Source organism: Caretta caretta, chromosome 7 (genome assembly GCF_965140235.1).
Source record: "Caretta caretta isolate rCarCar2 chromosome 7, rCarCar1.hap1, whole genome shotgun sequence".
NCBI classification, from domain to species: Eukaryota; Metazoa; Chordata; order Testudines; family Cheloniidae; genus Caretta; species Caretta caretta.
Genome location: NC_134212.1, coordinates 55,461,548 through 55,474,071, shown reverse-complemented (window position 1 = coordinate 55,474,071; position 12,524 = coordinate 55,461,548). Strand labels below are relative to the sequence as shown.

Genomic DNA, 12,524 nt, shown 5'->3' with positions numbered 1-12,524 from the left:
CAGCCTCTGCATCATGGCACATTAGCTCTCTGCATGTGGCTCCTAAGTTGCCAGTGTGCAAAGCTATTGCACGATTTCTAAGAGCTGGGCAAGGGGAGAAGGAGCTGATGGGAGCAAATAAGTGGAAACTGCCCCTTTTCCTCCTCCCTTTAGATATGCTGGGGACCCGTCTGGAGTCAGAAGGCGAGGGGCTGCTGTCCAGCGAAGCCTGCCTATGTTACATCTCATCTGGCAATGTGGAGAGGTTGGCAAAATGCTGGGTAAAAAACCACGAGACCACATCGCCCCTAGCTCTGCAGGTACAGATGCTTTGATGTGGGCATGAAACCTCTATAGGCTAGGATCTGTCTGCAGGCTCCCAAACAGATTGGAGCCTGAGCTCCAGCTTCTCCAGTCCTGCAACTTCCAGCTGTCTCCTCCTAGCCTAGGTTCTGGCTAAAGGAGCTTTGTGTTAAGTTGCAAGGAGTTGTCTGTTGGCACGAGAGGGCCTGGACCAGCATGTGCTCAGTGGCAGGATGGGCTGCTGTGCGATGGACAGGGCGTGGTGGTGATCTGTCTGTCTAGGAACTTAGATGTCACTTACCAGCATGGTTTCTGAGCACCTCTGCGCATCATCCTCTCCCCCCTGAGAGGCAGGGCCGTGCTTTCCCCGGTGTGGGGGGAACTGAAGCCCTGGAAGTCTGTGACTGAGCTGGAAATGGAAACCAGTCTCCCAAGTCCCAGCCCAGCACCTCTGTCCACTAGACCATCGTTCCTACCTGGGCAACCCTCGGTGTCTTTGGTGTCATCCAGTGAGTCGCCCACGGACACCCCTCTGCCAAAATGGCCCTCAGCCCTGTTGCTCTGTGCCCGACAAATAGGATAGTGGTGTGTGTGTCTTCAGTGCCTCATCTGGTTCTGTTCAGAGCTGGCCTTTCCCCTCCTGAACTGGGAGTCAGGACACCCCTTCACGTCCCAGGAAGGGCCAGCTGATGATCACCGCAGCTGGCTCTGCTGCTGGGTCCTGTAGCCCTGGAGAGCCCTTCTCAGGACAATGTTTAACCCTTTCACGCCCAAGGTGGGATTTTCTGTCTCATGGAGATGCCCTGAGGAAAGCCCATTAAAGAGATGCTGGCAGGTGCGGTTTGGTTCCTTACCAGGAAACTAGCCCAGTCAGTTTCCCATCCCAGATCTCACACCCGAGCTGTGCTGCTGCTCTTGTGTTCCTGGCTCTGAAATAGGTGGTGCTGAATGAAATTCATTCTTGTCCCGAGCGTGTTCAAAGAGACCTTCCTTCTCTCCCTTGGGCTGACTTCTGGCCCTATGCCGCCTCGGGGTGTGTGTCCGAACGAGATGGATAGTAAAGCAAGGCTCACGCTCAATGGAGTGCTTATGGCATATGTTGTGTCTTCATCCCGCCCTGTCAGGACCTGGTGGAGAAAGTGATGGTGCTGAGCAGGTCCGTTGAGATGCTCCGAGGCTCCGTGGGGCCAACCCTGGGCCCTGTCTTGGCAGAGCGGGTCACCCAATATGCCAGCCTCTTGGCATCGCAGGGGTGTTTGGCTGCAGCAATGAGCTATCTACCCCGCAGCTCTGATGAGGTAGGTGAAAAATGGATAGGCGGAGAAGGTGCTGGAGAGTGTTGTACGCTGGCTCTCTACACTGCAACTTCCAACAGGAAGCTGTCGATTCTGAGTAAGGTGGAATCTTTCCCTTGGGGGTGGTGCTCTCCGTTTTCCTTGGGAGCATCATCTGCCTCAAAGAGTCTCCTCTGGCGCCGTAGAGGCCAGGGCAGGTGAGGGGATCTCCGTGCTGCTCTTTGCAGTTCTTGGCAGCTAATAACCAAAAGGCTGTCACTCTGGTGGGGCAGGCATGGGTGGGAGGGTGCTTCACAGGGTTTGGTGATCCACTTTGGAGGAAGGGAAAAAATTGGTGGGCCCCCAAGTGGGAGAAAGCCCTGGAGGTTGGGGAGCCTTGGCACGGCTTCAGAGAGCTCTCCGAACGGAGATCAGGGTGGTGTCTTGGATCCTGAAGCTTGCAGCTTCTCTTTAGGCCCCCAGGATTGGTTATCAGCTGCTGTGTATTGATGAAGGCTTCATGCCGCCACCAGTGTATTGCACCTAGTGGCCTAAGGAGTTATTCATAACCCTAGGGAGCCTTCCACCTGTGGCTCTCGAGGCACTTCATTAAGTCTCATTTTTTTAGTTCCTGATCCAGCAGCTCCAAGACCGTCTCTTCCATGCTCAAGGGGAGAGCATGGGCGATCAGCAGCCTCCTCCTTTCCCCTATGCTCCTGTGCACGTCGGACCAGTTAGCCACCCATTGCCAGCAGCCAAGAGCAGCTCAGCTCCGGAAGCGTCGGCCCACAGACCAAGTCCCAGGCATCCAGAGAAGGTAAGTCTCAAAGCCTAGTGCCATGTCCAGGGCAGAGAAGCACTGGGGAGAGGGAAGAAGACGGCTAAAGGAGGCTGATGGGATGGCATCTGCCCTCGGGCAGCTTGGCGCAGCTGACTATAGGGCACCCCCAGCTCCATGGTACGAACCGCGTTAGCTGAGGGCTCTTCCTAGTGCTGATGGGCTGAAGAGAGTTTGGGGAAAGACTCGACAGTTCTGGGGCACACGGGTGACCAAAGAACAAGGCACTGGTCTCTCCCGCGCACCCAGCGTCCTCTTCCTCGTGGAGTGTGGCCTGCACAGAGGACATACCCAGCATGCAATGGTCCATCTGGATCCCATTAGTCCAGACCTTCTGACCTGAGACAGCACGTTTTCTGCAGTGCCCTGGGGTCCTGCAGGCTGCACCTCTGTGTTGAAGATGTGGGGGGCTGCAGCTGGCTCCTTTGTGCTTTCAGTAGGATGGGTGCACCTGTCACAGGCTGAAAATACTGCCTTCCACAGCAGCCAGGTCCTCCAGAGCCAGGTCAAAGCAGGAGCCCAGCTGGAAGGGAATCAGCGTCCCCGTCCTTGGCTAAGAGGGTTACTCTGGTCCCTTTCCCGGGGGATCGTAGGGCCCTGCCCGTAGCTAAGGGGGTTGCTCTGGTCCCTCTCCCAGGGGAGCGTAGCCTGAAGGAAGGGGATCTAAGAGAGGGCAAAGGATGAGTGCGTGGTGCCATTGCAGAGCTGGGCCTTCTGATGGAGAAAGAAAGCAGCCAAGCCCTGCACTGGTACGGCCAGCAGCCGCGGCGCTGGCAAAGTGGAGCCAAGCCAAGTGCCTGCTGCCCAACCAGGCTGAGCAGGGCAGCCGTTGTTGGAGTCTCCAGTGTGCCCTTTTTGGGCAGGAGAGGCTAGTGACTAGCCACTAGTCACAAGAGAGCTGGGGCAGCGCCCGCAGTGGCCACAGCTCTTGTTCAAGCGGGACTGCCAGGTGGGGCTCACCGCAGTGTCTCTGTTTCAATTACAGCCCATGTACCAGCCATCCTTCACCCTTCCAGGGTCAGTTCAGTCTTCAGTGCCTTCACTCTTCACGCCTCAGCCAGTGCCCATGGCTCCTCCTCAGGCCAGCACTGCCCCCCCTACCAGTATGTACTCCAGAGCAGGAGGCCAGCCCCCTTACAGCCAGTACACCTCTGGCTTAGCACCAGCTACGGTTCCAGGGCCAGGTGAGAATGCGCCAGAGGCACAGCCTATAAAGCCATTGTGTCCATCAGGGCAGGGAGCGGCAGGTGTGCACTTTTTGCCATGTCAGACTCATAGAATCATAGAATATAAGGGTTGGAAGGGACCCCAGAAGGTCATCTAGTCCAACCCCCTGCTCGAAGCAGGACCAATTCCCAGTTAAATCATCCCAGCCAGGGCTTTGTCAAGCCTGACCTTAAAAACCTCTAAGGAAGGAGATTCTACCACCTCCCTAGGTAACGCATTCCAGTGTTTCACCACCCTCTTAGTGAAAAAGTTTTTCCTAATATCCAATCTAAACCTCCCCCACTGCAGCTTGAGACCATTACTCCTCGTTCTATCATCTGCTACCATTGAGAACAGTCTAGAGCCATCCTCTTTGGAACCCCCTTTCAGGTAGTTGAAAGCAGCTATCAAATCCCCCCTCATTCTTCTCTTCTGCAGGCTAAACAATCCCAGCTCCCTCAGCCTCTCCTCATAAGTCATGTGTTCCAGACCCCTAATCATTTTTGTTGCCCTTCGCTGGACTCTCTCCAATTTATCCACATCCTTCTTGAAGTGTGGGGCCCAAAACTGGACACAGTACTCCAGATGAGGCCTCACCAATGTCGAATAGAGGGGAACGATCACGTCCCTCGATCTGCTCGCTATGCCCCTACTTATACATCCCAAAATGCCATTGGCCTTCTTGGCAACAAGGGCACACTGCTGACTCATATCCAGCTTCTCGTCCACTGTCACCCCTAGGTCCTTTTCCGCAGAACTGCTGCCTAGCCATTCGGTCCCTAGTCTGTAGCTGTGCATTGGGTTCTTCCGTCCTAAGTGCAGGACCCTGCACTTATCCTTATTGAACCTCATCAGATTTCTTTTGGCCCAATCCTCCAATTTGTCTAGGTCCTTCTGTATCCTATCCCTCCCCTCCAGCGTATCTACCACTCCTCCCAGTTTAGTATCATCCGCAAATTTGCTGAGAGTGCAATCCACACCATCCTCCAGATCATTTATGAAGATATTGAACAAAACCGGCCCCAGGACCGACCCTTGGGGCACTCCACTTGATACCGGCTGCCAACTAGACATGGAGCCATTGATAACTACCCGTTGAGCCCGACAATCTAGCCAGCTTTCTACCCACCTTGTAGTGCAGTCAGACTCTGTTCTGTACATGCCATAGTGCTTGCAGCTTGGCTGGGGAGCAGGCTGCTCCGAGTCCCCGTGCACTGCCAATCCCACAGACCTTGCTGCAGCTTGGCCATGTGCTCCTGGCTCGGTCAGGAGCCCAGGGAGAGGCCTCCGGTAAGCTGCGGAGTGGGATGAGGCTTGAGGATGGGCATGTGGCAGAAGGCCGGGCATGTTTCTGAGGGCATAGCTTGGGAGAGGAGGGCGCTTGCCAAAGCGGGAGGGAGGGCATGGGAAACACCCTCCTCCTGGTAGGAGAGGGGCCGCCAGCTGACGCTGTTCTCCTTGGTTTCAGCATTATCCCAGCCTCCACCATTGAGCCTGCCAGGAGCCAGATTCACTGGACCAGCTGCCTTTCCCAATCAGCCTCCTATTTCAGGACAGCCTGGGCCTGTTGCACGCCCTGGCATTCCACCACCAGGATCAACCTTCTTCCCTCCAGCCTCGGTCCCTGCACAGCGTCCTGCTGCAGCCTGTCCTCTCCCCATGGCGGGGCAGTCCCCTATGCTTTTCCCTTCAGCTCCTTTCAGCTGCCCCCCGGGTGTGGGCTACCCTCAGGGGGGCCCTGGAGCTCCTAGCATCCCTCCCCCTCCCACTGGTGAGTATAGTTTGTGTGTCTTCGTCCATGCCCATCCCACATGGGATCCGGTAACGAGGGTCTGTTGTACCAGGAAGTTGGCAGCTGGAGCTCCCTGAATGGGCTAAGAGAACTCGTGGCATTAGGGCTGGGGTCGCTGAAGTGCTGAGACCCCCAGTTCTGGTGAAACACTGTTAAGAAGACTGACTCACTCAGGCTCCTCCGCGTTTCCATCCTGCTCCCCACAACCTTGGGAGGAGCTGGCCCGGCACGGTCCCAGTGTGCGCTGGGGAAACCACTGCTTCTGTGGCAGCTGCATTTCCATGGGGACACTCCACACTCATGCTCCGACCCTGGTGAGGGGTCATCTCTCCACTGGCATCCCTGCTTAGCTAATCAGGATGGTGGGTGCCTTAGAAGTGCTGGGAGTAGTAGGTTCTCTCTCCAAGGAAGAGATCCTCGCTCACCTGGCTGTGGGATAAAATGCTTCCTTCTGCGGCACTCCAGCTTCCCCTCGCTCCCCATTTCCAAGGGGCTCTCCACTTGTTTCAGACTATCCTGGGCCTTGAGGGTTGTTCGTGGGTTCTGGTGCTGGAACCACAGGCACCAACTTTTGTCAGTGCTGGTGGGTGCTCTCGCCCCAACTCCGCCCCTCCCTGCCCCATTGGATCCCTCTCCAAATCCCCGCCCCAGCTCTGCCTCCTCCCCCAAGTGTGCCACATTCCCCCTCCCTCCCAGGCTTGCCGTGCATAACAGGTGTTTTGCGGCGCAAGCACTGGGAGGGAGGGGGGAGAAGCAGGACCCAGCGGTGCGCTCAGGGGAGGAGGCGGAGGTGAGCAGGGGCAGGGCGGGGCGGGAAGCTGCCAGTGGGTGCAGAGCACCCACCAATTTTTCCCCGTGAGTGCTCCAGCCCCGGAGCACCCACGGAGTCGGCACTTATGGATGGAGCTGTTTCCCACCAGGTGGCTGGTTTGAATCCAGCCCAGCTGGAGAGTGATGTGAAGTCATTGCCACCTGCTGGCCCAGGAGAAACGAGCTGGTGGTCTTTGACTGGTCCCTGGTGGACAGATTTTGCATTGCCTGTGACACCATCACACTGGGTTGCAGCCTCAGAGGAGAGGCTGATGAATGAAGGTCATGGAGACCATCCTAGGGGTAGTCCCTGCAGGACATGACTGCAACACGTTGTTGGAGCCCAGGGGAAGGCTGCAGTGTTTGTGCCTGAGCTGTATCTTGTGTTGAGCTAGAGCCAGGAGCGTGGCCTCCAAGAGCTGTCAATCCAGCACTGCTCCTCGGAACCAAATTCACCCTGCCGCTGAAGGAGGGGTTCCTTGGATCCCCTAACCTGGCATCCAGCCTCAGCTGAAAGGGAAAAGTTCTAGGGTAAGCGGCTAGATTCTTGCCCCCTTAGCTCAGGATGGACCAAACCTTCTGAAATGGTCACTGGGTGCTGTTGGGATGTTACTGATGAACTAGAAGCTTGATGGTGACTCTGACTCCAAAACCTGCCTTGATTTTCAGGTGTCTTCCCCTGGCTAGATCCCCACCCAGATCCTACATGCAGTACGAAGAGCAGCCCCCTACCTCTGCGTGGGGGGAGGTGGTCCCACTGCTTCCAGTGAGATGATGAGATTGCACGCGCGCGTGCTCCCTCGCAGTGCGGCGTCTGCCTCGCACGCCTGGGCAGTTGTACCAGTGGCTGTGCAGGAACCTAGGTGTCAGCATTGCGGCTTGGCACTGGAAAGCCGCACCGAGGGGCCGGCTGGGAGTGCCCGGCATGCGTTTGTGGGAGGTGCAGATGTAATTAAGATGCTGCAGACCTAATGCAATTGGAGCCTAGGAATGTAAAGAGGGGCTCTTGGCCTCCAGCCCCTCTACGGCTTCCCACCCAGCCCTGGAGGGATTGGAGCATGACCCCTCTGTCTCTCTCATCTCCCCACCCTGGTGTCAGCTGGGCTGGGGAGCAGCTCCTCGTCCTCCTGCACAGCTGACAGCAGATACCACCCCTCATCTTCCTTCCAGCCCAGCACTATGCATCTCAGGCTCCCCGAGGCTCTTCCCAGGTGTCCTGGGGAGGCAGGTCTCTGCTGTGGGTAGGGCTGTCAGGGAGGCATGGATGGGCTGGTTTCCCAGGGGAATTTGAAAGCCAGTTTAAAGCTGCTTGCCAGCTCCCCACCCTCCAGCAGCAGACAGGAGTGAGAACTGGGCTGGGGGCATAGGCGCCAACTTCTACTGGCACCACTGGGTGCTCGACCTCCCTTTGCCCCTGGCCCCGCCCTGACTCCAACCCTGCCCTGACTCCACCCCCTTCCTGCCCCCACTCCAACCCCTTCCCCAAAATCTCTGCCCCCTCCCTGCCCCTATTCTGACTCCTTTCCCAAATCCCCTGCCCCCCAGCCCCGCCTCTTCCCCCGGATGCGCCATGTTCCCGCTCCTCCTCCATCCCTCCTGGAGCTTGCTACAGCTGTTTGGCGGTGGCAAGTGCTGGGAGGTAGGCTGAGGAGCGGGGACACGGTGCGCTCAGGGGAGAAGGTGAGGCGGGGCGGGGAGCTTGCCTGCCGGTGAGTGCAGAGCACCCACTAATCTTTCCCTGTGGATGCTCCAGCCCTGGAGCACCCCGGAGTCGGTGCCTATGGCCGGGGGGTGATGGCAGGTCTAAGTCCCAGACCCATGCCTGTCGCTGTTCCTGGGTACAATCTGCTCTGAAGCCGTCAGCCCCTGCTGCATTCCTGGGCATTGTTTTGCGGCTCTTGCTGTGGGGAGGGGGTCTTGTCCAGTCATCCCTAGTGAGTGTAATGCTAGGTGACCGCAGGAGCCATCTGCACAGAGGGGGCTGCGGGCCCAGAATCCCTTGGGCCAGTCTCTGGAGCTTAGCAGTAGGAGGCTTTGCCTGCCTGGGCATTGGGCTCTTGTGCAATGGCCAGTACAGTATGTAGGGCAGAATTGCAGGAACAAAGGGTCCCCACTACTGTCCCTGCGACAGAGGCACAAACAGCCCTGGGGCTCCGCACAAATAGGAACACCAAGCTTGGCATTGGGCCATTTGAGATCCGCAGGCTGAAAGCCCCAGGATTTGGGCTGAGGATGAAGTGTGCGAGGTCTCGTATCTCAGGGCACAGATGGTTAGTGCTAATGGGACTGGGGTGTACACAGATAGCATACAAATACGCTTTCCGGAGAGTGTGTTCCTGATTTCTGGAGTCGGTGCCCCATGGCTTCCCCCTCCCGTTTTAGGGCCCGAAGACCCCAGTTGGATCATCCTGCCTGAGCTACTGCGTCACACTGGCGGTAGTGTTTCACCCAGCGATTCCTAGGCTAGTGAAGGGTGGCCGAACTAGATTTAGAGAGCGCCAGACTGTCGTTTGGAGAAATCTCCATTGCTCTCAGAGCTCCTCAGCAACAGGGGGAGGGCTGCAAGCCTGTTGGAGGGGGCCTGCTCATGGCAAAGGAGAATCCCTGGACCCGTCCTGGGCAGGGTTAGTCTTCCCAAGACCGCAGAAAACAAGGTGGTCAGGGTGCACCCAGAAGAGCCTGATGCTGACTGTAAGTTGCCCAGAGTGAAGTAAAAGGCTTCTGGGTAAAGCAGAGTTCATGCAAGGGCTGAGAATCGGGTTGGTCTAAAGCCCTGGAGCAGTGCCAGAATGTGCTAGCCTCAAGTGTCCTTGTGGGCATGGCAGCATTTTAAGACACGGTCTCTTAGGAATCACCAGAGCTAGAAATAATTGCAGACTTAATTAAGCTACTGAGCCGAACTCCTCCGAGAGTGATCCCTGAAACCCGCCGGGAGGAATGGCTGCAGAAGTATTCTAATAATCATTCAATGCACTAAGTACCTTTGCATCTTTCCCAAGTGATTAACAAGCCACCTCCTGTGAGCAGCTAAGGATTGGGGTGATTTACTAAGCTGTCGTTTATTTCTAACTCCACTGACTCCTTCGATATTGTGCCTTAAAACGAGGCTGCACCCACACCAGCTCTTCTCTTAGTAGGGGGGCTATTTGGCTTGTAATGCTGAAGGGCTCCAGTCAATTCTCTGGCCCCCCTCCGGATAGCTACTGTACAATCACTAATCAAGAGAGACTGCCCCAGGAATGTACTACTGAGGTGAAATCTACGCTGCGGGTGGGAATGGGGAAACTTTCCCAAGGGCTGGTCCCGAGCCTGCTATCGGAAAAGGAAAATCTCTCTTCCCCCACCTGCCCGCATTTCTGCCAGTGCTCCGGACTGCCCCTGTGTGGTGTTCCTTTTGCTGTCGCTGTCACCCACAGCTTGGAGCTGTGTCCCCGGTACTGCACAGGCCATGTTCTGGTTTTGTGGGAAGCCTGGAACTTGGCTCTGGACCTTGGAGCCCTTGAACACTGCACACATGTTGGTTCAGTCTTGGCGGTAGAAGTTTGAAGCCAGGGTAGAGATTTGGAAGCTGCGGACAGTTGAAGTGGGGGGAGGGATAGCTCAGTGGTTTGAGCATTGGCCTGCTAAACCCAGGGTTGTGAGTTCAATCCTTGAGGGAGCCATTTAGGGATCTGGGGCAAACATTGGGGACTGGTCCTGCTTTGAGCAGGGGGTTGGACTAGATGACCTCTTGAGGTCCCTTCCAACCCTGAGAGTCTATGAAGTGCTTTTCTTGCGCCAGTGGCATGAGACATAGCGTGGAAACAATCCACAGCCCACACATGTGCTCCAGTGCCTGAAGCCAGAATTAAGGGACTCCTCCAGGGGGAGCAGGGGATCTCAGACTGGGGCCTGTGGACCCAAAGTTGACCACAAAGCCTTTCCACGAAATGTTCTGCAATCCAAACAATGGGGGTTGAAAGGGGAGGTGGGTCTAGGCCCAGGCCCTTCCACTTACAGAGCAGTAAGAGATTGAACCCCACCACCTTGGAGTTCTCATCTAGTCTCATGCCTGTGTCTTGCTCTTTGTCCCCACAGGTCAGGAATCTTGGAACGATCCCTCTGCTCTCAGGGGAGGCCTTCAGAAAAAAAAGGTAAGCCTTGGCCAAAGCATCTGCCTCACTGTACCTCCAGGGAGCGCAGAATGAATGAATGGCCCCTCTCCACGTCCCTGTGTCACTATCGCCGTCCCCACTTGGCAAATAGGGGAGCAGAGACATAATTGATTTGCTTGAGGTCATGCAGTGAATGACCCAGGTCTCCCAGCTGCCCGCATAGTTCCTCTGCCAGGGTGCCAGCCGTCTTCGCTTGGCTTCCCAGGACAAGTGTTTTTGCAGTGTGCATTTCCCTACAATAGCACCTCGAACACCATCCTCTCTGCTGGCCCTCTCCCTGCTGTGAGTGCCGCTCTGCTACAGCACCTGGGTGGAAAGGTGGAGGCTGCTAGCGCGGTCTCCCGCCTCGGTGGGAGCCAGGATCTTCTTCTGAGAATGGCGCTGTCGCTAAAACACAGCTTTCAGACCAAAGCCCCTCCCTCTGCGGCCACGAGAGAAACCAGGCTAGAAGCCTGCTAGCACCACCAGATTTAAACATGGTGCTTGGCTGTACCCCGACACCACCCCTACAGCACCTCCTGTTGGAGTAACCTTGAGCTGCCAGTCACCAGTGTGGTTTACTGCCTTCTGCGGGAGACCTTTGGCTGGAGTTGCTGTGAGCTCTCCCACAGCCAAGTGGCCCTTGCAGTGACTCCTTCAGCGGGATCTGTGAGCTGAGATCCCCCACAGCAAATGCTCCTACACCATTTCCATCGCTGCCTCCTGCTGGCTGGTGCAATAAGCAGCCCTCTGGCACACTCCCCCCCTCCCCCGCCCCTTTTGTGCTGAGCAGATGCCGGGGGCTTTCTGGCAGCTTGGCTGGGAACCTGCTTCAGGCTGTGCTCACTACAACAGGATTAGCCTCTCGTTAAAGCCATCTCCTTTTGATCTAGCCTGGTTGGAGCGAATCTGTCCTGACTCCCTGGCTTTCCGGGGGTGGGGTGAAGTGTCTGCAGGAGACGCTCCCCCACCACCCCAGGTCCTGGGATTTTCCCTGAGGCTTGGCGCTCTGTGCGGCTAATCTCAGCATTCATGACTCGTGCCGCGGCAGAGCCGAGTCGGCTTTCTGGGGAACAGCGGTGCCTGCTGTGGCACATCCGTTTGAACAATTTCAGAGAGCCCAAGGGGTTTCTCCGTGCAGCCCTGGTCACCGGCTGGGCATTGGGGGCCTCCCGGTCTCATTCTGAGGGCCCTCGGGGTTTAGAGAGAGGTGCACATTGTTTCCTCGTTTGGGATTGCTCTGCAGATTCCCAGGCTCTTGAGCTAGCAAAGATGATGAATTTGGCCTGGGAAAGTGCAGGCAACCCCCCGGTTCTCTGAAGTCGTTCAGTGGCAGCACTGAGTCCTCTTTTGCTGTTTTCTGTTCCCTGGTAGTTGTCAGAGAAGTTCACCCCTCCAGCTCCAATCACAGCTCCAGTAATGAGCCTCCCTACAGAGCCACGGGCCCTGCTGCCTCAGGTTCCCAGATCCCAGGAACCTGGCCAGGCACCCCCGGGAGCACCCAAAGAAGGCAGCATGCAGGTAACCCAGGGGCATCACTCACACCCCAGACTCCTCGCAGGTGTGAGGAGCAAGCTGGCTTGTAAGAGCTTTATCGTTTGGTGACACTGGGGCTTGGATCTGTCTCTTCCCCACCGTAGCATGGCCAGGACCCCAGGGACCGCTCCCTGAGCCTTGTAGGAAATGACCGCGTTCGGGCAGGGCAGGGGAGGAGGGAGTGAGCCATGCTGCGTAAGCAAGTCAAGAGGACCCCAGAGGGCTGCAGGCTGTAGAGGAACAAGCTGCAAGTGCAGCCATGTGTTCCCCACAGTGGCAGGGGAGTGAGCTATGGGGTGTGGAGTTCACCTGCCCTGGGCTCAGCACGCTGCTGTTGGCTGCTTTTTGTTTGGTGTCAGTTTCCCCAGCTGCCCACAGAGAGAATCGAGAGGAAGGAGCTGCCCCCGGAGCACCAGGGGCTGAAGACCACCTTCGAAGGGCTGGTGCAGCGCTGCAGTGCCGTCGCCACCGATCCCGTGAGTTGCTTTGCAGCTGCTCTTCCTCCCGGGTTGATCTCATAGCTAAAGCACAGGGCCAGGACTGGGGTCTTGTCCCAGCTCAGCCGCTGACTTCTCTCCCTGCCTCACCCCATCCACTGGTGCTGCTTCTCTTACCAGGGGATTGCCTCTTCACTCCCCCCCACGCTCTACTGT

The 12,524-nt window shown here is 56.9% G+C and overlaps 1 protein-coding gene across 8 annotated transcripts in view; it reads left to right on the top strand.

Annotated features, from left to right (window-relative positions):
• SEC31B (SEC31 homolog B, COPII component) overlaps window positions 1-12,524 on the top strand; it is a 43,786-nt gene that overhangs the window by 28,676 nt on the left and 2,586 nt on the right. For all 8 annotated transcript variants that reach the window (XR_012669323.1, XM_048857677.2, XM_075130703.1 and 5 more), the window contains 8 exons: window positions 154-299; window positions 1,407-1,580; window positions 2,185-2,373; window positions 3,380-3,578; window positions 5,069-5,371; window positions 10,280-10,335; window positions 11,710-11,856; window positions 12,231-12,347. Coding sequence is in view for 7 of the 8 variants with exons in the window: in XM_048857677.2 (XP_048713634.1) it covers window positions 154-299; window positions 1,407-1,580; window positions 2,185-2,373; window positions 3,380-3,578; window positions 5,069-5,371; window positions 10,280-10,335; window positions 11,710-11,856; window positions 12,231-12,347 (1,331 nt within the window). In the remaining variant the exon portion in view is untranslated. The remainder of the gene's footprint in view (window positions 1-153; window positions 300-1,406; window positions 1,581-2,184; window positions 2,374-3,379; window positions 3,579-5,068; window positions 5,372-10,279; window positions 10,336-11,709; window positions 11,857-12,230; window positions 12,348-12,524) is intronic.